The sequence below is a fragment of the Heterocephalus glaber genome, unplaced genomic scaffold (assembly GCF_053883595.1).
Source record: "Heterocephalus glaber isolate CG9 unplaced genomic scaffold, H.glaber_assembly_v1.0 deba00000347, whole genome shotgun sequence".
NCBI classification, from domain to species: Eukaryota; Metazoa; Chordata; class Mammalia; order Rodentia; family Bathyergidae; genus Heterocephalus; species Heterocephalus glaber.
In genome coordinates, this window is record NW_028258143.1 from 60,284,914 (window position 1) to 60,309,928 (window position 25,015).

The following is a 25,015-nucleotide window of genomic DNA, read 5'->3' on the forward strand; positions in this document are numbered from 1 at the left end:
CATGTTGTTACTTTGGCATCTCTAAAATTTTACATATCAAAATGGGGAGGGGCAATTTTTATGTGTTCCTAGTGGTGAGAATGGAGGATTGTTCTATAGTCATAGAGCTGTCATAGAATTCATAGAGCTTTCTGATATACTCTGTTGATGTTTGTTTTTATCTTTCCATGGCATATTGAGCTGTTCTAGTTCTTTGTGTTATACTAACGGTTTTCATATCTGTAAATTTAATTAGGTGGCATCTTATTTATTCCTCTTACCCCTGCCACAGCTACAATGCTTGGTTTATGATGTGCATACAATAAATATTAATGGATAGGAAACATTTTTAAATGAAGAATCAATTTTATGTCATGATGCATTTTATCAAGCTTGACATTTATTCAACAAACATTTATTGAGTAACTTGTTATGTGATGTTATATTAGCTGCTTTGGGATATATAAAAATACTGTAATAGCCTTTAGATTAGAATGAAATTAATTTTTATTTAGCGTAATAGAAAGAGTGGATAATCAGTTTTCAGACAGATCATGGATTAAAAATATTGAGAAGACTGTTTAGTCAGATGACACTTCAGTAGGTATGAGTTCTTAAAAATCGTATGTTTAAACATTGCTTAAGACAATTCCTGACATTTTTATGTAGTCATCCCCCTCACAGTCACATTGTTCAGTTGACCAGAAGATTTAAACTGTGCAGTGAGTGAAGTGCTTTTTTACCATGGAAGAGCAGAAGACTGAATTTTCATAAGGGAGCTCACAGAAGTTTCTTCTGATGCTTCAGCACATTTTCTTTCTCTAAAGACACAATAAAGAGTAATGATTCAAAGATTCACTGGCTTTTTTTCCTTTTAAAGTAGGTTTTAATCCTCATATGGAGTATAAGTAGCACTTGAATCAAGTCCTTATCTCTCTTCATAGAGCCATTGAATGATAATAAAAATTTTGACAGTATTTTTATATAGATGGTCACTATATTTCTTTACTAATTGATAAAATTAATGTCATTTTTTTGAGATTTTAACATGAACATGTGGACTCTTGTTATGACAAATGGCAGTAAGGTTTTGTTAGATAGAATTACATTGATGACCAAGTGACTGTAGTTTTGAGTAGCATTAGGGTATTAGACCTTATCCATCATCACAAAGTGGAGGGTCATCAGGGCGGAGCTAAGCTTTCTGACATGTTAACTATAAACATAGTGATGCCTCTTCTTTAGAGGATGGAAAGCAAATATAAATGAAGTAGTAATATGTTTTACGGTTGTTAAAACTACACAGTTAATGTTAGTAAATAACTTAACTAAACTCCAAGCTTTATTCAGATTTTACTATTTTTTTCACTAATCTGTTTATTACAGGATCTATTATAGGGGACTACATTGCAGTTAGTTGTCACATCTTTAGTAACACATCACCTTGCAGTTATATTCTGAGCTTCTAGGTGTTTGAAAATTAATTTATTTGCTTGTCTTAGGAAGCAGACTATATACTGAACATCATCACTTCTTTTTTTTGAAACTCCAGATTTATGGTGAAACTTGAATTACGCTTCAGTAGTTATTTACACGTTTCATGTTTGGTGCTTTACCTCACGTTGTTGTGCTCTTCTAGCTGGCTCTCCATCAGTGTGACCTAACTGAAAAGCCCAACAGCAGAGGGTACTAGTAAGTTTGAGAGGAGGGAGAGGTAACTTTTGACATTAGGGAGGGCCTTCTTTTCATTGCTGGAATCCAGATAAATAGTGAAAGAGACAAAGCGTTATCAGGGAAGTAGGAAAAATGGCGTGGGCAAAGATCTAAGGAATTGTCCAAGGATCCTGTTGAAATAGTACTAAACATGGGATCAAAAGTTTAGAATTCAGGTACTGTCACGTTTTAGTCTGTGGCTTTGAGCAGGTCTCTGACAGTTTCTCCATTTATAAAACAGAGGACCTGCACTGAGTAATGTGTAAAGGTCTTTCACTTTTAAGCATCCATAACCCAACCCCAGGTCAGATGTCTGGGTGGAAGTGGAGTTGCCTTTGTGATCGTAACACAAGGTGGGCAGCATTGCACACACAGGGGGACAACGTGCCTGTCACATATCCAGTGAACATAACCAGGATTTAGGTCTCATGGACTTCCAAGCCTGCAGTTTATTTCTTCTCCCCTTCTAAGAAAGGTTAATAAAAAAAAAGTCTTACACAGTGATTAGATGCAGAGGCTGGTCAGAGGGGAGGCTTAAAACTTGTTTTGCAACTGGAGCAAATGAAAGTACTATTTTAAAGAGGTTTTTTTTTGGGGGGGGTGATAAATGTATAATTTTTGGTAGAAAAAAAACTATATCAGCGTAGACATGTCTACTGTTAGTATTTCCACCTGACTTAATATCATGTATATATGTATTTATGCAACTGGATTGCTGATGTACATACAGAATTTTGTTACATGCTTTTCCCCTTAATCTATCATGAACATTTTCCCATATCATTAAATAGTATTAAAACTCTTGAACGTCCATGTCACAGTTGATTGAAAACCGTGACTTAACTATTACTGTTTGCTGGACATTTATGTTTTGTTGCATTTCAGTATCGCTATTTTGTTTTGAGCCCCTTAGTACAAACGCCTTTATTATATCTATTTATTCTCTTCTGGAGCTTCTTGGAAATGGGCTTAACAAATTGCTTTTGGATTTTTAAGAAATTATATTACTTTCTCCTCCCACCTGTCCTATTGTAGCAGGACTATCTTGCCACACTTTTGCCATTAAGTACTACAGTTTTTGTTTGTTAGGGCTTGGTTTTATTTTAAAGGATATTTTGCTTTTGTTGAATTTAGATGACAGTTGGACAGACCTCCAAGTATAATGTTCAGCAAGCGCTTGAATCAGGATGAATAATGTAGAATGTACATGGTACAACTAAAAATTTAAGGAGCGACAATATGTTCATAGGAAATGGGATGAAATCATTAAGCAATAACTCTATAGTGTTTATGGTGGTGTCTGTGCCCTGATACATAGCAAGAAAAACCTAGAACATAAGGGGTAGAAGTGGGAAAAAAGATCTTCAGTGCAGCTAGACAATAATGGAGGTGATAGAGGATGCAGATTTACAATAATAAGTGATGGTGTAAGGCCTTATCCTAAGGAATGTTCAGCTTAAGTCTATCGTAGTAATCAATTGTGTAAATTTCAGAATTTTCAGACATCATTTCTCTATTGTGCCAGTAGTTTTTTTGTGTGTGCCGGTAGTTTTATATATATATATTTTATTTTTTATTTTATTAAATTCTTTTATTGGTACATTGTAGGTGTACAGCACAATTACATTTCTCATTGGGAATTGTACCTTTACATAATGCATCTTGGTTCTTATTTTTTCCCCATTCCTAGCCCTCCCTTCACCCCCTCCACCGTTCCCTATTTACAAAGATTTTATTTCCATTTTTTCCGTTTCTCAGCATTTTTCTTTTCCCTTCTTTCCTTTCCCCTGCCCCTCCCACTACCCCTATCCCTTTGGACCTTTTCTTCCTATTTTGCATTATCAATTATTCATTCTAATCATTGGTACATTTTAGGTAAACAATATAATGACATTCATCATTGGAAATTTGCACCTTTACATAGTCTCCCTTGGTTCTTATCTTTCACCCTTGCCCAGCCCTCCCTTCAACCCCTCCAGTCCTCCCTATTTACAAAGATTTTGTTCCTATTTTTCCATTTTCTCATATTAATCCCATTCCCTTCTATCCTTTCCCCCAGCCCTCCCTCTTCCTTCCCCTTTGCCCCTTTTCTTCCTATTTCACATTACCTATTACACATTTTAGTCCTTATTTACACTTTCAGTTTCTCACACCAGAGAAACTATTCGGTATTTATACATGTGTGTCCCGGATATTTCTTTCACTTAGGAGTATCGCCTCAATGTGCATCCACTTAACTATAAATGTCTCTAATTTCTCATTTTTTATGGCTGAGTAGTACTCCATTTTATAAAAAAACCCATGTTTTCTTTATCCAGTCTCCAGTTGATGGGCATTTGGGCTGTTTCCAAGTTTTAGCTATCACAAACTGTGCTGCTATGAACATGGGTGCACATATATCACTGTGGTATGATTCTTTTAATTCTTTGGGGAAGATCCCCAGCAGTGGAATAGTGGAGTCAAATGGGACTTCCAGTCCTAGTTCTTTGAGGTATCTCCATACTGATTTCCACAGTGGTTGCACCAGGCTACACTCCCACCAGCAGTGGAGCAGGGTTCCTCTTTCCCCCAGCCCCGCCAGCATTTGTTATTGGTTGATTTCATGATAGCAGCCATTCTTTCTGAAGTGAGGTGGAATCTCGGCATTGTTTTCATTTGCATCTCTCGAATGACCAGTGATGTTGAACATTTTTTCATGTATTTATTTACTATTTCTACTTCTTTGTCTGAGAAATGTCTGTTCATTTCAGATGCCCATTTTCGGATTGGGTCTTTAAATTTGGGAGGTCTGATCTTTTTAAGTTCTTTATAGATTCGAGATAGTAGACCTTTGTTTGAGGAAGAGCAGGTGAAGATTTTCTTCCCACATTGTAGGATGTTTCTTCACACTGCTGGTGGTTTCTTTTGCCATGCAGAAGCTTTTTAATAAGAAGAGATCCCATTTGTTGATTGTTTGTGCTAGCTCACGGGCAACTGAGGTTTTGTTCATAAAATCTTTTCCTACACCGATGTCTTCAAGGGTTCTACCTAACCTCTGTTCCAACTGGTTCAGAGTTTCCTATTTTAATATTTAGATCTTTAATCCATTTTGATTTTAGTTTAGTGCATGGTGAGAGATACAGGTCTAGTTTTAATCTTTGGCAAGTTGAAGCCCAATTTTTCCAGCACCATATATTATAGAGGCTATCTTTCCTCCAGTGAGGGTGTTTGACTCCTTTGTTGAAGATGAGATGGCAGAGTGTGTCTGGCATTGTTTCTGCATCTTCCAATCTGTTCCACTGGTCCTCAGGTCTGTTTCTTTGCCAGTACCATGCTGTTTTTATCACATTAGCTTTGTAGTAGAGTTGCAGGTTGGGGATTGTGATACCCCCTGCCATGTCTCTGTTACCTAGAATTGCTTTTGATATTCTGGGTCTCTTCTTATTCCAAATGAATTTTTGGATTGTTTTCTCAAGGTCCATGAAGTATGCTGCTGGGGTCTCAATTGGAATTGCATTAAATCTATATAGCAGTTTTGGAAGTATGGCCATTTTCACTATATTAATCCTTCCTACCCAGGAGCAGGGGATGTCTGTCCATTTTCTGATATCATCTTCAATCTCTCTTTTCAGAGTGCCATAGTTTTCAGAGAAGAGGTCTTTGATTTCTTTCATTAGGTTGATTCCTAGGTATTTCAGTTTTTTGGATGCTATTGTGGAAGGAATTATTTGCCCTGTTCCTCTCTCAGTGAGTCTGTTGTTCGTGTAGAGGAAAGCTGTTGATTTTTGTGTGTTGACCTTGTAACCAGCTACTTGACTGAATTTGGTTATTAAGTCTAGAAGACTTTTGGTGGAGTTCTTGGGGTCTTCTATATAGAGAGTATCATGTCATCTGCAAATAATGACAATTTGACTTCCTCATTTCCTATCTTTATTCCTTTTATTTCTTTCTCTTGTCTAATTGCCGTGGCTAATGTTTCCAGAACTATATTGTACTAGAGTGGTGATAGTGGACATCCTTGTCTTGTTCCTGATTTTAGTGTGAAGGATTTCAGTTTTTGACCATTTAGTATGATGTTGGCTGTTGGTTTTTCATAGATGGCTTCTATCAGATTGAGGTAAGGACCATCTATTCCAATTTTTTGTAGGGTTTTTATCATAAATGCATGTTGGATTTTGTCAAATGCTTTTTCTGCATCTATGGAGATGATCATATGGTTTTTGTCCTTGGCTCTATTGATACAGTGTATTACATTTGTTGATTTTCGTATATTGAACCATCCCTGCATCCCTGGGATGAATCTGACTTGATCAGGGTGTATGATCTTCTTGATGATCTTCTGCATTCTGTTTGCCATTATCTTATGAAGGATTTTTGCATCTATGTTCATTAGTGACATTGGCCTATAGTTCTCCTTTTATGTTGGTTCTTTCTCTGCTTTGGGGATCAAGGTGATGCTTGCTTCCAGGAATGAATTTGGGAGTATTGCTTCCCTTTCCATTTCACTGAAGAGTTTAAACAGTAGTGGCAGCAGTTCCTTTCTAAATGTCCTGTAGAATTCAGCAGTGAAGCCATCAGGGCCCGGGCTTTTCTTAGTTGATAAGTTTTTAATTACCTTTTCAATTTCATTGGTTGATACTGGGTTGTTCAGAATTTTTAAGTCTTCTTCGCTCAACTTTGGTAATTCATATGTATCTAGGAATCTGTCCATTTCTTTTGTGTTGTCCATCTTATTGGCATATAGGTTCTGGAAGTAGGTATTGATGATCCTCTGGATTTCTGCTGGGTCTGTTGTAATTTCACCCTTTTCATTCCTAATTGCATGGATTTGGGCCTTTTCTTTCCTTTTTCTGACAAGGTTGGCTAAAGGTTTGTCAATTTTGTTGATTCTTTCAAAGAACCAACTCTTGGCTTCATTGATTTTTTTATATCATTCTCTTAGTCTCCATTGCATTGATTTCTCCTCTGATCTTTATAATTTCCTCCCTTGTATGAGCTCTGGGGTTGTCCTGTTCTTCTTTTTCTAGAAGCTTGAGGTTCAGTATCAGGTTGTTTAATTGGGCTCGTTCTGTTTTCCTAATGTGCATATTCACTGCTATAAATTTCCCTAGTAAGACTGCTTTCATTGTGTCCCATAGATTCTGATATGTTGTATTGTCATTGTCATTTAATTGAAGGAACTGTGTGATTTCTTCAATTTCCTCTGTGACCCATTGGTTATTCAGAAGTGTGTTGTTCAATTTCCACATGTTTATGAAATTTTTTGAGTTTCTTTTGCTATGGTCTGATAATGTAGAGAGGATAACTTCAATTCCTTTGCACTTACTGAAACATGTTCTATGTGTGAGCATGTGGTCTTTTTTGGAGAATGACCCATGTGCAGCTGAGAAGAATGTGTATTCTGATTTTGTGGGGTGGAAGACTCTGTAAACATCTGTTAAGTTCATTTGTTCAAGAGTTCGATTGAGTTCTCGTATTTCATCACTTATTTTTTGTCTAGTTGATCTATTTGTGACAGTGGGGTGTTGAGGTCCCTCACTACAATTGTATTAGTGCATATATGACTTTTCATGTCCATTAGTATTTGTTTTATATAGTTGGTTGCACTAGTGTTTGGTGCATAGATACTTATGATTGTCATCTCTTCCTGTTGGATTATTCCCTTTACAAGGATGTAGTGTCCTTCTTCGTCTCTCTTCATCAGTGTTGGTTTGAAATCTACTTCATCTGCAAAGAGGATAGCTACTCCTGCTTTTTTTCGGGTTCCTGTCACATGCAGTATTGTTTTCCACCCTTTAACTTTGTCTACGAGTTTCCTTTTGAATGAAGTGTGTTTCTTGTATGCAGCATATTGTTGGATTTTGCTTCTTGACCCATTCTGCCAGTCTATTTCTTTTGATTCATGAATTGAGACCATTACCATTGATGCTTATAACTGAAACGTATTGACTTGTCATTGCCATGATGTTTTCTTTTTGTTGGGTTCTCCCCCTTTACATTTAATTTCTTGTCATGCCAGATGGGTTCATTCTCCTTTGCTTCCTGGGGTTGTGATCCTCAATGTCTGTTCCTAGGATATTGTGTAAAATTCTTTGGAGTGCTGGTTTGGTATTCACGGAGTTCCTAAGGTGCTCTTTGTCATGAAAGTATCTTATTTCTCCATCCATTTTGAAAGATAGTTTTGCAGGGTACATCAATCTAGGTTGGAGGCTGTTTTCTTTTAGAGCTTGGAATATGTCACTCCAAGCTCTTCTTGCCTTGAGGGTTTGTGTTGAGAAGTCTGCTGTGATTCTGATGGGCTTTCCTTTGTATGTGATTTGTTTCTTTTCTCTAACTGCTTGGAGAACTTTGTTCTTCTGTTGTGTTTCTGGAATCTTAACAATTATATGCCTATGTGTAGATTTTTTTTGATCAAGGCTATTTGGAGTCTCATATGCCTCACTTATCTGTATGTCAAGCTCTTTTCCCCTGCTTCCCCTGGGAAGTTTTCTACCATTATTTCTGTGAAGAGATTTTTTTATGTCATCTGCACTCTCTCCTGTTTCTTCATTGAGCCCAATCAGTCTTATGTTATTCTTCTTTGCATCATCTAGCAGCTGCTGGATTGATTTCTCATGTTTCCTTATAATTTTGAAGCAGTTTTTCTTTTCCTGGTCACTGATTGCAATCTTACCTTCTATATCTGAAATTCTGTCCTCACATTGGCTCATTGTGCTGTGTAGACTTTCAATGGAGCTTTTCATGTCCTGGAAATTATTTGCATCTGTTTTATGGATTCCATTTGTTTCTTATGTTGGGATTCCATCATGTTCCTGAGCTCCTCTCTAGGTTTATTAATCATGTCTTGCACTAGGAGTACAGTTTTTCCTGTTATGTGAGAAGTTATTTCTGATTTCATTTTTTCCAGATCCCCTTTTGTTGCCAGTTCAGTGGGTCCAGGTGGTTGAGTATCAGAGTGTTCCATCTCATTTCCCTTTGGGGTTGCTGTAGGTGATCTGTGAGTCTGGTTTTGTGACTTATTTATGTGTTTTCTCATTTCGACTGGGGTGGGGGCTGTTGGCATCTGCACAGATTACCTCCTCTGAGCTGGGAGAGGTGGGACAGGGGCCGGGAGAAGCGGTAGGGATGGTGGCCCAAAGGCCCTTTCCTGTGGGCTTGGAGCAGCGGGAGGGATGGTGGCTGGGAAGCCCCTTCCTCTGGTCCAGGAGCAGTGGGACGGTGGCTCAGAAGCCCTATTTCTGGGCCGGGAGCAGTGGGAATCAGTACCGTGGTCTGGTGGTCTGGTGTCCTTTGAATCTTTATAGTGTGGAACCAGGTGGATGTACAGAGGAACGAGGGGGTGGGTGGGTGGGGTGGGGTGGGGTTGTTCAGTGGATTGTTGCCGGCGTGTGGGCTGATTCTGCGTGTTCCATGCGGCTGAGTACCTTGGTAGGGTGTCCGCAGACCTGCCTGTCTGCAGGGGGCTGATTCGGCTTGTTCTGCATGACTCAGGACCTCGGTAGGGTGTCCTCAGACCTTCCTGTCTGCAGCAGGCTGATTTGGCGTGTCCCACGTGACTCGAGACCTCGGTAGGGCATGTGCAGACCTGCCTTTCTGCAGTGGGCTGATTTGGCGTGTTCTGTGGTACTCCCAGTAGTTTTATATCATATAGATTAATGTGTTCTTGCTCTTCTTAGCCATTTGCTACTTTATTTTGTTTTTTGTTTTTGTTTTTGTTTTTGGTACCAGGTATCAAACTTGGGACCTTGCGCTTTTGAGGCAGGTGGAAGGCATTTGCTACTTTATATTGTAAACTTGTAGATAATAATGGATTGCTGAAGTCCTTTAAATCATTTTTAAAGGACAAACTCAATTTGTTCACGAGAGCTGGTTGTAAATCAAGACTATTTTTCCCATAAGAAATAATGGAAATACTCATAATGCGTTCTGACCTCCCAAAGCACCCCATAACTAACCTTTTCATAATAAAAAAGACGTGTAATGTGTGTGATTTACCAGAAACATCAAATTTTCCTAGTCTATTCACCAAAAAGTTATAAAATGGGCCTAGTTTACCAGAAACAAGAATTTCATACTGTATTCACCATTCAAGTTGGCATCTTTGGCTTGCAGGAAGGGAGTATGAAGTGGAAAGTGGTTATTGTTTGGAAGGAGAGTCCCCTTCCTTAAGAACATCAGGAATCTGACTCTCTGGTGTCATTTTTGTCTTTGGGAGAGTCTGTAGTCTACTAGGACCCACTTCTGGCTTATTGAGTCTCAGCCTTTTCAGAACTAAAAAGTGGTCTAAGGTCTGTTTCTGTCTTTTCTTTAACACTGTTCTATAGTATGACATGACATTGTCATTAAGCAAGTGAATACAGTGGTTGGCTTTTTCTCTGCCTGCATGGGTCTTCTCTACAAATGTTTGTAGCTCTGTTCATTTTTTTAGGATTTCCTTCATTTCAGAAGAAGAACTTTGCTGCACTGATTGCTGATATTTCCCCTCCTCTTCAGAAAGCTTCTTAGCTGCCATTCTCTCTGTTGCTCAGCTAGATGTTGCTGAAGTTCCTCTGTAGACAGTTCCTCTGCATGTTCCTCCACCACCTCAACATCACCACTATATACCTGCAAGCCTATGGACTCTGCTATAGTGACAGTGTCATCAACCACAGGGTGAACTGAAGGCTCAGGCTCCTCTACATGGCCTTCAAAGTCTCTCCTGTATAATTTTAGGCCACGCTTTCTTCCAGGCAGATCTCAATGGCCTTAGAGACACATTGGCCGAGGATTTCTCAGTTAACCCCACCCAGGAAAGACCTGCATTTGGGTTGTAACCCAAGCCTTTGGTGGTAAGTTAAACCTAAAATTCCGGTCGTAAACCAAATTGTTCCTATGTGAGGCTGGTCACAGCTTAAGGGTCCACTCTATGTTAAAATTGTTGATTGCCTTACTAGTTTCTGAAATTATTTATTAGATTCTTCCCAAGTTTACAGGTCTTGTGGCATAACACTTAAGTATTATGTCTAGTGATGTGTACTGGTTAATGTTTTAATTACATAAAATAGTATATCGTATAGTTCCCCATTATGTAGAATTTTCTGAATATTAAAATTTAAAGTCAGGTGTTTAAATAAGACTGTAAGTTTTAAGGTTTTACCTGTCTCTAATGTTTACCTTTCTCTAATATTTAATGTTTATGCTTTTAAGTTCCTCTGCTTTATAAGCAGAGGGAAAGAAATGGCCAGAAAACATAAAGCAGGAAAAGCAAGAACCTTAAACTTCATAATTCTACTTTTTAAAGACAAATGTATATGTAAATTACTTGTTCACCGTATGAGTAAGAATGTTGAGACATTTTCTCATTTGATCAATTTTTTGAAAAAAACTATTTAGGCTAGTTGTTATTATAATTTTTTGAGGTGATGATAGCAAAGTTTTCCAAGAAGGCAGGCATGCTCCTTGTTGTGACCAATAGAGCAGCATTACCTTGATGAAATTCACTGCAGTGCAAAGGTAATAATGAGTTTTGGCAATAAATTATCATAGCTTGTTACATCCATCTGTACCACAGGAGTAATAATTACAGAGGCTAAGTAATCATGTCATACCTGAGGGTTGGGGATGCTTTATGTTTCCATTCTTTATGAATGTCAGATCTCCTTCCCCCAGTAGTTTTGAACCATGGCCACACATTATATCATTGGATGATCTTTTGAACTTCTATAAAAACTCAGACCACACCCGAGACTGACTATATCAGAATGGGTTTAAACTCCACAGATGATTCTACTTGGTAGCCAAGGTAGGGACCTTGGTTTCAGATGTAGCAACGCCATCAATTAACTTAGTAATTAAAGAAGTTGCTTATTAGCATCAGCTGGGAGGTTTTTCTCTACAGTGTTTCTTCCCTCACTCTCACCTTATTATTTGAGTGATCCAGTGTTAATTGGTGGCAGTATATATTCTTGCCCCGCATATGCTCAGACAAAAAAATACAGGATTAATTTGTTAAATGCTAATTTTCTTGCACTCCTTTTGAGGGGATATATAGTTTATTTAAGTGGATTGGCTTATTCATTATTATTTTATGTCTATAACTTTGTGTTCTTAGTATATTTATATAATCTCTACAAGGTCTGGACCTGGATCAGTTTTGTTAGTCACTGTATTTTCAGTAGCCAGCAGTCCCTTGCACATAATATATACTCACTAAATGTTTCTTTCTAGAGTGAATTTTGGGACCACTTCACTGTTGCCTATATGTGCCACCTGTATGAAATTTTATAATTACATTGTTTACCAGGGAATGAGATCTTTTATAAAGCAGAAGATAAGTAGGAAATAGATTCATTGAATTGCCAGTTAGGGGTTCTGCATGGACATTATTTTTGAAAAAAATGTAGCACACAACACAATTCCTGGTAGAGATTACATTTCCATACCTGGTCCTCATGTATCAGACTCTAAAACAAAACCTACAAAAGTACTGGACTGGTGGATGCTTTAAAAGTTTGTTAAGTTTAGACTTTATGATAAACTGAACTAGAGCTTAATGCATTATTCAGCTGTTCGTTTTATTTTACCCAACATAGCTTGTCTTAAAGAGTGGAAAATGAAATGAACTATCAGATATGATTGACTTGTTATACAGATTTACAGTGTTTTGGTAAAATGCCTAATGGTTTGGATAAGCACTTAAACTTCAGTGTATAAGCATTGAGGAGAAGGGAATAACCTAAGAATGTGTAAGCAGTTCTAGCCAAGATCTGTAAAAGCTCCTCCTATTAATCTATATTATTTCAGAATCAAGGAGTCTCCTAGAGTTCTCCAGCTTTAGGATCAGGGCTAAAAGCATGTAGAAATTATGTAATATTCTTTATGGTTTAGATTTTCTTCTGCAGTGTCTTTAAGACGTGCTTTAGTATATAAGCCTCACTAGGGTCCCTGCCCCCTTTGCAGTACTAGGGAATGTACCCAAAGCCTCCCCAGCTCCCCCCAGTTTTTTATTAGTATTATTTTGGCGTAGGTCTTGCTATCTTGCCTAGGCTGAGCTTGGACTTACGTTAGCTACTTAGAATGCTGGGTAAAGGCATAGGCCAGCACACCTAGCTCACCTTTATTTTTTAATTTTAAAAAATCTTTTTTAAACATAGTAAATTATTAGAAGTAGATTTCCTTCTCATTCTGGTACCTCAAATATTCTTAGAGATAACCACTATTAGCATTTTCTTTTATATTTTTCCAGTAAGAGTAAAAACACATGCAAATAGCTTTTGTAGCTCATACTTACAATAATAGGTACATTTATATCCATTTCTTTTTTTTCCTCTTTCCACTTAACATTATGTCTTAGAGAATGTTCCAGATTCCAGCTTTCTTATTTTCCTTACGACTCCAGGTGAAGTTTTCCTTAGTCCGTAACACTGTTCTAGCCCCGGCCTCTTCCTATATCTCTACTTTGCTCTCATTGGCATTTTTTTTTTGGTCCAACACATATCTGTTTGCCCTGTATTAGTGTGGGTTAGGTATGGTTCTCTCATTTTTAGCATCATCTCTTATTTTGTATTCTTAGCCTGGCCCATCCTACCTTCAGGACTTTAATCACCACCACCGATATACCAAGGTCTCAAATTTATATCTACAACCCCACCCTCCCCATACTGAATATTGATCCCAGAGCATTTTCATTGAGCTGCATCATCTCCACTCCACTTTTTATTTGTTTTCAGATAGAGTCTTTCTAAGTTGCTAAATTGCTCAGGCTGGGCTCCAACTTGTGATCCTCTGCTTCAGCAGCCCAGAGTACCAGGATTACTAGGTCACAGTTTCCCACATCTTTCCATTATAACATTTGTTACGTTTTCTTTTTCATGTTTTTTGAGTTTAATTAATATCTGTGTCTTCACACGAGAATCTTGAAGGCAATGACCATTGCATCAATAATTTCTAGCACAGGTACTTAACACAAAATAGTAGATACTCAGTAAATCTATAATTGGTGATTTGTTTCTTCATTGCATCTGACAAGTACTATATTTTGTATATTGTAAAAGCTCAGCTACATCTTTTTGATTCAAGGTGAATTCATGTTCATAATGCACAATATGAATTAATAAACTATGGCATTTTCTAGTTGGTTGAATAATTTTTCTCTTTGGCCGAATTCACAGATTTGTAAAAGGTCATTCTGGGAGAAGGGAGTAAGAATATAAAACGGTGGGAAACTACCACAAGATAACTAGTTTTTCCTTTTCACTTAGAATCACTTCTCTCTGTATTGTTTTCCTAGCCAGCTTTGTCCCAAGTTGCGTTGCCTGTGTATCTCTTTCTAGTAAATTGTGGACTCCTAATTTACTTTGAGCCAGAGAAATAAAACATTTCCTAAAACACTTAGAAGCTGTTCACTTATAAAACAATTGTTTGAAGTATGGGAAGGAATACTGAGGTATGGTTTTCCCCTAGGAAAATGTTATGAACCCTGCTTAGGTTTCTGTTGTAGTTCACACATGTCCATTTAGCATTTGATGTACTTGATGTGATTAAATCTTTTCTCCGTGCTAGGGATATTCCAAAACCCCAAGCACCTTGATAACCTTGTTAAAATAAGCAACTCATTGGTAGCTGAGATTATTATTTCCTCCTCTTCCTCTCTTCCATTAGAGATGTAGAACTCTATATAGGCTTCAGCTAAGAGATGGAAAAAGAAGAGAATGGGAGGAAAGGGGTATTCTTTTTTTAATGTCTTAGTAGGTTCTTTTTGTTAAAATTTATTAATTTTTATTTGTACATTTTAGGTATACAATATGCTGACATTCATTATAGGGAATTTGTGCCTTTACATAATGTCTCTTGGTTCTTATATTTTTCCCCATTCCCTTGCCCTCCCTTCAACCTCTCCATCCCTCCCTATTTATAAAGACTTTGTTTCCATTTTTTCCTTTTCTCATATTTATTCCTTTCCCTTCTTTCCTTTCCCCTACTCCTCCCTTCCCCTTTGGACCTTTTCTTCCTATTTCACATTATCTATTATACATTTTGATCCTTGTTTACACTTTCAGTTTCTCACACCAGAGAAACTATTCAGTATTTACATATGTATGTCCTATTTATTTCACTTACAAGTATGGCCTCAATGTGCATCCATTTAGCTATAAATGTCTCTAGTTTCTCATTCTTTATGGCTGAGTAGTAGTCCATTTTGTAAAAAAAACACATCTTCTTTATCTAGTCTTCAGTTGATGGGCAGTTGGGCTGTTTCCAAGTTTTAGCTGTTACAAACTGTGCTGCTATGAACATGGGTGCACATGTATCGCTGTGGTATGCTTTTTTGTTGTTTTTGTTTTTAAAGCTCCCAGATGTTACCATATGTACTGAGCTCATGGTTCTGCAAAGTAGAGGAATGAAATCACAAACCCAAAGAGGAGGTTAAGGGAGTTTAACTGGAAATAAGAAGAGTAGCTCCTGGATTTTGCAGAGGGTCCCATGTGGATGGCCTGAGAAGGATATTCATGATGTCTCCATTAACAGAAGTCAGAGATCTCCTGAACAGAGCAGCCTTGATTATAAGTATTTTAGTTCAGTCTAGCATTATACTTCACAGTGAATGTGAATATAAAAAGTGAGAGACTTAAGTTGTAAGATTGTGACCACAGTATCAGGGAAATACAGTGTGCTTATGTTGATGTAGAATTTCACTGTCCTCACAATTTATCCTTCCAGCACTAGGGCCTACTGAGTACTAGATGATCAAAATATTGTTGAACTGACTGAGCTTGGATGTTTTAAAAAATACTTCATCTTGTGTATGATTGCACTTTTATAAATGCTTTCACTTGCATTTATACAAGTGTACTTTGCAATGAATAAATGTGGCTGGCATCCTTATTCTGTTATAAAGTGTTTCTCATGATTATACACAATAGGCCTGGCTGCATTTGGATGATGGATGTCATAATAGGCCTTAAGAGAGACAGAGCACCAGGTTTATAGTACAGTACAGTAGTAGTTTTGAAGAAGGACTCTATGGTAATTACTGGATCAAGAAAGCCTATTATCTGGTACAGATGGAAATCTTTAGGCAGGTGCTTTCAATACTTTTTTAGTTAATCATTCTTTTTTGTATATACATTTAACTGGTAGAAATATTAACTCTTTCATAAACATGGTTTTCCAAACTGCAAATTTGTTTGTGAGTGCTATATATCATATAGACACACTGCCTTTTTAGGATTATGTTCAATCTAGTACCTTTAGACGAAAGACCATGAAAATAAATACTGCTGCTTTCTCTGTAAACCAGGTGGTAATGTTGTCAGAGCTGGGCAGAAAAAGAAAATTGATTTGTATGTCACATTCTCAATATGTGAAAACGACTAGGTCTCAAAAATTCTGCTCTCACATATCATAGTAAATTACAAAGGACTAGGAAGTTATACAAGCATTTTGCTGTAATTTATGTAAAAGATGTTAAAGTGGCAATTTTTTTTTTTTTTTTGAGTCAGGGTCATGTTGTGTATTTCACACTCGCCTTTACTCACTTTTGTAGCCCAGATTGGCCTTCGACTCTTGGAGACCCTTCTGACTCAGCTTCTTGAGTGCTAGGATTACATAGGCATGCACCACCATGTCCAGTGGTTAGATCTACTTTTTAATAAAGGAATTAGAGTCTGATTAACACAAATTTTACAAAAAGAACCAACTGCTCTCTACAGGACAGTACTCTGATCACAATTTATAGAAAATTATTGAAGATGTTATTTTTCGGATTTACTGCTTTAAAATTTGTGAAGAAGGTGTTTTAAAAGAGAATCTTATCTATATATGAACATAAGCCAGCCATTTAACCTTACTGGCCCTTCATTTTCATATCTATGAAAGTGTCATTAAAAATTCTCCACAGATTACTAAAGATCAAGATAGATAACATTTTATGTGTCTGGCATAGAGCTGCTATTCCATAAATTGTTTCCTCTTCATTGACTTACACCAATAGTAAACTAAAGTTCAACGCACTTTGAAACTCTCTTCTTTTTTGTTTTAACATAAGTATAAAAAATAAATATAATGTGGCTAGTAATGTGATATTTCTCATATCTAATCGAACTCGAACACCTTTTCTTTCTCCCAATATTGGGAATTGAACCAAAAGACTTTACCCTGAGCTACATTCTCCATCCCCACTCCCCTTCTTTTTGAGATAGAGTCTTGCTAAGTGGTTCATTTACCCAGGTGAGCTCAAACTTGTAATCAGTCCTCATGCCCTATCGTCCCAGAGTGCTAGGGTTACAAACATGTGCCACCGTGTACAGTTTGGACATTTATTTTAATTGCCATAAAATATGTTTACTGTTTATTGATGGACACTTTGGGTTTTTGCAATTTTCCACTATCTTAATGCTAGAGTGAATATCTTTAGTTTTAATACCCATTTTAGAACTCAGGAGAATATTTTATGGAGCCCTACCCTGAGTTGTACACTATTGGCCTAAAAAAAGTTATAGTGAACTTTCTCTTCCCTTATTTCAATAGTGCTCGTACTAAAATGCTAAGATGATAGCATTATTAAGAACAGCTGTATCAATACTAGGAGCAATTAATGCTTATTTTAGTGATTTTAATAGTGATTGATTTTAATTTCTAATATTATGCATTTTTAAATGAACCAGTTCTGAAGGGTTTGCCACAGAAGATGTTTACAAATTCTGATAACTATTTTAAATTACTTCAAGCTAAAAAAGCAACATATTATATGTATTTTTAAATATACATTTATAATGAATAGATGAGCTACCTTTATAAATGCTGCTCTATGTTTTAGACTGCTACTTTTTTAGGGATATGATATCTTAAGATGTGTAATTGTCTTGTCAAATTAAAAATACATTTTCCAAATGTAATCATTTTGTATAGAATCTGCAGACACTAGATATATTTCTGAAGTACTAAAGTATTTCCATACAGTTTGGTGCAGTGTAAAATTATTTGATTTTGCCTAATTGTGGCTCGTTCATTATTACTGAAATGTCCTGTTCTTCCGCTCTTCTACTAGTCTTACTGTCTCTTATGTATTTATTACGATGATAAAAACAATGGTAGCTGGCACAGACACATCTTATAAGAAGATAAATGTAATGTATAAGCTGTACAATATTCATTTTTACTTAAAAAATTTTATACAAATTTTTATCAGTATACATGTTTGCAGGACATAATGATTACATTCTTTGTGGGAGTTGGTACATATGTGACACATCTTAATTCTTTTTTCATCCCCTTCCACTTATTTTCTAATCCCCCTTCCCATATGAGAAAGATTTGTCTCCCTACTTCTTATTATCTGCCTTTATTTTGCTCTTTTTTTCTATTTTGGGTTTCTCATTGAGGAGAAACCATGAAGTATTTAAGCTTTCGTGTCTGATTTATTTCACTTAACACTATAGTCTGAAGGTGCATCCATTTTTCTGGAAGTAACTCAAGTTTATCCTTTATAGCAGACTATTACTCCATTGTATGTAAATATCACATTTTCTTTATTCATCTGTTAATAGACATGTAGATCACTTCTAAGATTTAGCTCTTATAAATTGTGCCACTAAAAACATAGGGTATATATGTATTACTGTAATATGAGGTCTTTATTCCCCGAGGTCAAATGAAATTCCTAATTTTAATTTTTTTTCTGTTTTTTAAAAAAATAATTTTTATTGGTACATTTTAAGTATCCAATATAATGACATTCATCATTGGAAATTTGTACCTTTACATAGTATATCGTGGTTCTTATTTTTCCCCCTTCCCCTGCCCTCCCTTCAACCCCTCCATCCTTCCCTATTTACAAAGACTTTGTTTCCATTTTTTCCTTTTCTCATATTAATTCCATTCCCTTCTTTCCTTTCCCCTACCCCTCCCACTTCCCCTACTCCTTTAGACCTTTTCTTCCTATTTCACAATATCAATTATGCATTTTGATCCTTATTTACACTTTCAGTTTCTCACACCAGAGAAACTATTTGGTATTTGCACATCTGTCCTATTTATTTCACTTAAGAGTATGGCCTCAAAGTGCATCCATTTAGCTATAAATGTCTCTAGTTTCTCATTCTTTATGGGTGAGTAGTACTCCATTTTATAAAAAAACCACATCATCTTTATCTAGTCTTCAGTTGATGGGCAGTTGGGCTGTTTCCAAGTTTTAGCTGTTATAAACTGTGCCGCTATGAACATGGGTGCACATATATCCATGCCAGTACTCTTAAAAATCTTACTTTATTGCAACATCAACCAAAAAGTACAAGAGTCTACTGTAAGTATCTTATAAATCAGATATGAGTGAGATGCAAGGTGAGATTTAATCAGAGACAAATTGCTGTGAACCTGTGAAATCAAACAAGTTAGGCACTTTCCAGATACGATTGGTGGCACCAGCAATAAGACGGCTGTTCTTATTCCAGAAGGGAGAGCTAGGGAAGAAAAAAGAAGTAACAGGGCCCAAGCGAGACCTAAACTTAGCTCTTGAGGATAATCTTTGATTCAGGGGTCTCCCTTCCAGTACCACTGTAGTGAAGGGAGGAGATCCTACCCTCTGAGCACACTGTGACTGCGATCCATCTCCATGATCTTGCATGGCCTTCTCCCTACAGTAGTTTTCTGCCTGGTTTCTGCAGTGGTTTGATCCTTAGATCCTTTTAGATCTAAGGAGAAGCAGTTATCTCACCACAGGTTTTCTGGGTGCATTGTACACAATACTGGTGGCTGCTGGAGGATGGGATGGTTGAGGAGCTTGGTAAGAGATCCTGAATGTAGTTTAGGCAGAGAAACTTGATGTCCCTCAGGTGCCTTGGGTACCTCCATGACATTGCTCTCCAAAAGCCTGTGATTCTTGAGCCTGTGGTGGAAGAAACAGGCCTGGTAATTTCTACAATTCCTTCAGATCATTGTCCACGTTAATGGTGAATAGGGGAAGCTTCTGTTGAGATCCAGTCCATACTATCTCCTTATCAAATGGTCACTTGGTTATACCCTCTTTTCTTTTGAGCACACATTCTCATTCCTCTCAGTACTGATGAGGTGAGAATTTTCCAAAATTTAAGTTCTTCTCTTTCAATGAAAAATTCTGTCCTTGAATAATTTCTTTCATCTGTCAGTTTCCTGTAAGCAGTTGAGGTAAGCCAAGTCATATCTTCAACACATTACTTAGAAATTTCTTCAGCCAGATATTCTGTTTTGTTACTCAGAAGTTTTGCATTCCAAAAAAAGAGATGTAACTCCCAAACCTATTAGATATCAAAAATGCGAGTTCTTGTTCTCTAAAGTTGAAGAATGAATTTTAGGAACAATGGAGGTTAAGAGTAGGAAAAATTTATTGAGAGAAAGAAAGCTTCCAAGAGAGACAGAAGGGGGACTGGAAAGTGGGTTGCCCCTGTAATTTTAATTTTTTGAGAAATCTCCACCCTGATTTTCATAGTAGTACAACTACTATGAAAATAATTCCCACCAACAATGTATAATTCCTACCAACAATGTAGGACTCCTTTTTCCTTGCAAGGTTTGCCAGCATTTGTCGTAATTTATTTCTTGATGATAGCCATCCTTTCTAGAGTAAGATGGAATTTCAGTATTGTTTTAATTTGCATTTCTTTAATGGCCAGTGATATTAAACATTTTTTTCCTGTGTTTATTGGCTATTTGTACTTCTGAGAAGTGTCTATTCATTGCACTTGCCTAATTTTTTGATTGGATCATTTATTTGGAAGTGTCTAATTTTTTTGAATTCTTTATATATTTTAGATATTAGTCCTTTGCCTGAAGAACTGCTGACAAAATTTTTTCCCACCCTATACGTTGTCTTTTCACTATGTTGATTTTTTTTTTTTCAATGCAGAAATTTTTTAATTTGGTAAGTTCTTGTCTATGCCTGTGTCTTTTAAGAGTTTTATGTATTTTATTTTCCAGCATATTTTTTCTGTTTTAACATTTAGATCTTTGATCCATTTTCATTTAGATGAGTACATGGCAAAACTTTAGTAAATTGGTGTGCAGTGTCTACCACTGGTGGTGAACCTGTGGCGCATGTGCTGTCATGAGTGGTTTGTAACACTGGAAGCTCTAAACACTGGTCTAGACATACTCTTCTGCATGTGAATAGCCACATTTCCCAGAGGCTGTCTCTCTACCAGGGTATGTTTTTGACCCTCTTTTCAAAAATCAAATATGTAAATGTGCCTGGGGTTGTTTCTACATCCTTTATTTTGTTCAGTTGATCTGTGTGTCTGTTTTTGTGCCAGTACCATGCTGGTTTTGTCACTGTAGCTTTGTAATTTGAAATTTCAGATTGTGATGCTTCCTGCTTTGCTCTTATTACTCTACATTGATTTTGCTATTCTGGGTGTCTTCTGCTTATGTGTGAATTTTAGGATTTCTTTCTCTATTTCTGTGAGGAATACTGTTGGTAGTTTGATTGGGATTATGTTAAATCTGTGTATCACTTTTGGGAGTATGGCCATTTTGACTGTATTGTTTCTGCTGGTGAAGAAACGGGATATCTTTCTATTTCCTGATATCCATTTTGATTTCCTTTTCCACAGTTCTGTGGTTTTCATTGTAGAGGTCTTTCACTTCCTTGGTTAGATTAATTCCTAAATATTCAATTTTTCTTGATGCTGTTGTGAAAGACATTTTTTCCCTAATTTCATTTAGCTCATTATTAGTGTACAGGAGCACTACTGATTTTTGTGTATTGATTTTGTATCCTGCTACATTGCTGAATTTATTAATTCAAGGAGTCTTTTGATGGAATATTTTGAGTCTTTGATGTAGGAGGCATGCTATTTGCAAATAATAATTTGGCTTCTTCCTTTTCTATACATATCCCTGTTTATTTCTTTTTCTTGCATAATAGCTCTTCAACATTTGGGTAATGTGTGGAACAGGAGTGGTGATAGTGGACATCCTTATTTTATTTCTGATTTTAGAGGCAAAGCTTTCAGTTTTCTCCATTTAATATGATGTTGGCAGTGGTTTTGTCATAAATGACTTTGATCAATTAAGCCAAATTCCTTCTATATGTATTTTACCATGTTTTTATCATGAATGGATGTTGGAGTTTGTCAAGACTTTTTCTATATCTTTTGAGATGATGATGTGATTTTTGTCCTTGTTTTTGTTTATGTGATAGGTAATATTTATGTGTATGTTGAATCACCCTTGCATCCCTGGGATGAAGCCTATGTTTTGATGATTTCTTCCATTCTGTTTGCTAGTATCTTGTTGAGGAGGATTTTTGCCTCTGTGTTCCATAAAGAGATTGGCTTATAGTTCTCTTTTTTTTTTGGTTGGATCCGTGTCTGGTTTTAGAATCATGGTAATGCTAGCTTCCAGGAATGACTTTGGAAGTACTGTACTCCTTCCCTTTTAATTTCATTTGAGAGTTTGAAGAATATTGGTGTTCGATCTTCCCTGAAGTCCTTGTAGAATTTAGCAAGTGAATCTGTCCAGACCTCCTGGGCTTTCTTAGTAGGTTTTTAAAATTACTGCTTCAATTTCATTGCCTGTTACTGGATTATTCAGGGTTTTTATATTCATCTTCATTCAGTATTGGTAATTTATATCTTGGTGTCCATCCATTTCTTCTGAGTTCTTCATTTTATTGGCATGCAGTTTTGCAAAGTAGTTACTAATAATCTCCTAGATTTTGGCAGTGTCCATGGTGATTTCACTGTTTTCATTTCTATTGGATTGATTTGAATCTTTTTCCTTTTATTTATTTATTTATTTTGGTAAGATTGGCTAAGGGTTTGTCCATTCTTTCGAAGAACCAGCTCTTTGATTTCTTTGTATTTTTTTTTGTCTCAATTTCATTGATTTCTGCTCTGATCGTCATACTTTCGTAACTTGTACTGGCTTTAGATTTGGATTGTTCTTGTTTTTCTAGGACTTTGATGCACATCATTAGGTAATTTATTTGAGCTTGCATTTTTTTTTTTTTTTTTTTTTTAATGTGGGCATTCACAGCTGTGAACTTCCTTACTATGACTGCTTATATTGTCCCATAGGTTCTGGTATTGTACTAGCATTGTGGGGTTTGTTTTCCTAAATGAATCTTACTGATACATTCTAGGTACACAACACAATGACATTCATCATTGGAAACCCGCACCCCTACACAGGCTCTCCTAGTTCCCATCTTCTCCGCACTCTCCTGCCCTCTCTTCAACCCCTCCATCCCTCCCCATTAACAAAGACTTTGCTTCCATCTTTCCACCCTCCCATATCAAGTCCATTCCCTTCTTTCCCCTCCCCCACCCCTCCTACTTCCATGATTGGAGGAATCATGCCACAGTGATGTGTGTGCACCCATGTTCATAGCAGCACAGTTGTAGTGTCTGGGACTTGGAGGCACCCTGATTGCCGATTAGCTGGAGACTGGATAAAGAGAATGTGGGGTTTTTTTATAGAATAGAGTGCTGCTCAGCTATGAAAAATGAGAAATTAGAGACATTTATAGCTGGATGGATGCACATTGAGGCGATGCTCTTAAGTGAAATAAATGAGACGCACATATGTAAATACCGAATGGTTTCTCTGGTGTGAGAGGCTGAAAGTGTAAATGGGGACTAAAAGGTATAATAGATAATGTGAGATAGGAAGAGAAGGGCCAGGGGGATAGCATTAGGGTTTAATTCTAGGAATTATCTTAGTTCTTCCTTGATTTGTTCTGTAACCTATTGATTATTCAAGAGGATATTGTTTAATTTCCATGGGTTTGCATAATTTCTGTGATTTCTTTGCCATTGATTGCTAGTTTCATTGTGCTGTGATCTGATGATATGCATGGTATAATTTTTATTCTCTTGTATAACTTAAGCCTGCTTAATTTGCTAGTACATGATCTATTTAGAGAGTATTTCATATGCTACTGAGAAGAATGTATTTTCTTGTTTGCTGAAAAACTAGATATCTATTAAGTCCATTTTTTCAAAGGTTTTGTTCAACTCTGATATTTCTTTTTTGATTTTTTTGTCTTGCTGATTTCTCTGTTCATAACAGTAGCATATTGAAGTCCTCCAGTATAATTGTGTTTTTGTTTATCTGATCTTTTATATCCAGTAGTACTTGTTTTATAAAGTTGGATACACTGTTGTTCAATGCATATATGTTCATAATCATTCTCGCTTCCTGTTGAGTTGTCCCCTTAACCAATATGTAGTTGACTTTCTTTGCCTCTTCTAATCAGTTCTGCCTTGAAGTTCATTTTGTCTCAATATGAAGTAGCTGTTCTTGCTTATTTTCTGGTTCCCTTTTCATGAAATGTTGTTTTCCATCCTTTGATTTTTAGCCTATGAGTTTCTTTTTGGGTTAAATGTCTTCTTGCATACAGCATATGGTTGGATTTTGTTTCCTGATCTATCAGCCAATCTATCTTTTGATTGGGGAATTGAGGCCATTCACATTGAGAGTGATTACTGAAAGGTTTTGACTTATTCTTGTCCTTGCATTATTTTCCTGTTGCTGATTTCCTTTCTGATTTCCCTTCTACTTAACTGCTTACCTTGCCTGGTGTATTCATTTTTTTAGGCTTTTTTTCATTGTCTATTTCTAAGATATCTTTAAAACTTTGTGCAGGAGCTGGTTTGGTTGTCATGACTTTTTTAAAGTCATAAAAAATACTTCTTTATCGTAGAAATATCTTATTTCTTCATCAATTTTAAAGAAACATTTTGCAGCATATATAGCAGTACCTTGGTTCATGAGCAGTTTGGTTCGCAAACAGAAGCATTTGGCAAAATTATGTTTTTGTTTGGAAACCCTGCATCAGGTGATGAACACGACCATGGCCATCTTTACCTCACAAAAATGAACATGGCCATCTTTTCCAAAATCATGGAATGAAGCATGTTCACGGTCTGAGGTACCACTGTATCAGTCTGGGTTGAAAGTTGTTTTCTTTTAGGGCATGAATTACTTTTCACTCTGAGCTGTCCAGGCCATTAAGTGTGTTGAGAATCTGCTACAATTCTAATGGGTTTACTGTTGTAAGTGATTTGCTTTTCTCTCACAGATTTTAAGATTCTGTTCTTGTGTTGGACTTTGGGGGAATTTTGACGATGGTACTGTGGAGAGATTCTTTTCTGGACATGGCTATTTGGGGTTCTATATGGCTCACTTGTCTCTATGTTAAATTCTTTTCCCATGTTTGGAAAGTTTCCTGCTATTATTTCCAGTAAAGAGGTTTTTTTTTCAATGTCATTTGTGTTTTCTGCTTTTTCACTGATTCCAATTACAGTGGACCCTTGAGTTATGACCAGCCTGGCATACAAACACCTTGGGTTATGACTGGAATTTTAGTTTTAATTTATGATCAAAGTCT

General features: G+C 36.6%; 1 protein-coding gene across 8 annotated transcripts in view; it reads left to right on the forward strand.

The window, feature by feature from the left end:
• Ube2e3 (ubiquitin conjugating enzyme E2 E3) overlaps positions 1–25,015 on the forward strand; it is a 98,297-nt gene that overhangs the window by 56,303 nt on the left and 16,979 nt on the right. For 4 of the 8 annotated variants that reach the window (XM_087201101.1, XM_087201090.1, XM_087201084.1 and 1 more), the window contains one exon: positions 10,401–10,499. The exons of the other annotated variants lie outside the window; for them this stretch is intronic. In XM_087201101.1, the coding sequence (XP_087057227.1) occupies positions 10,401–10,499 (99 nt within the window). The remainder of the gene's footprint in view (positions 1–10,400; positions 10,500–25,015) is intronic. 8 annotated transcript variants of the gene reach the window in all.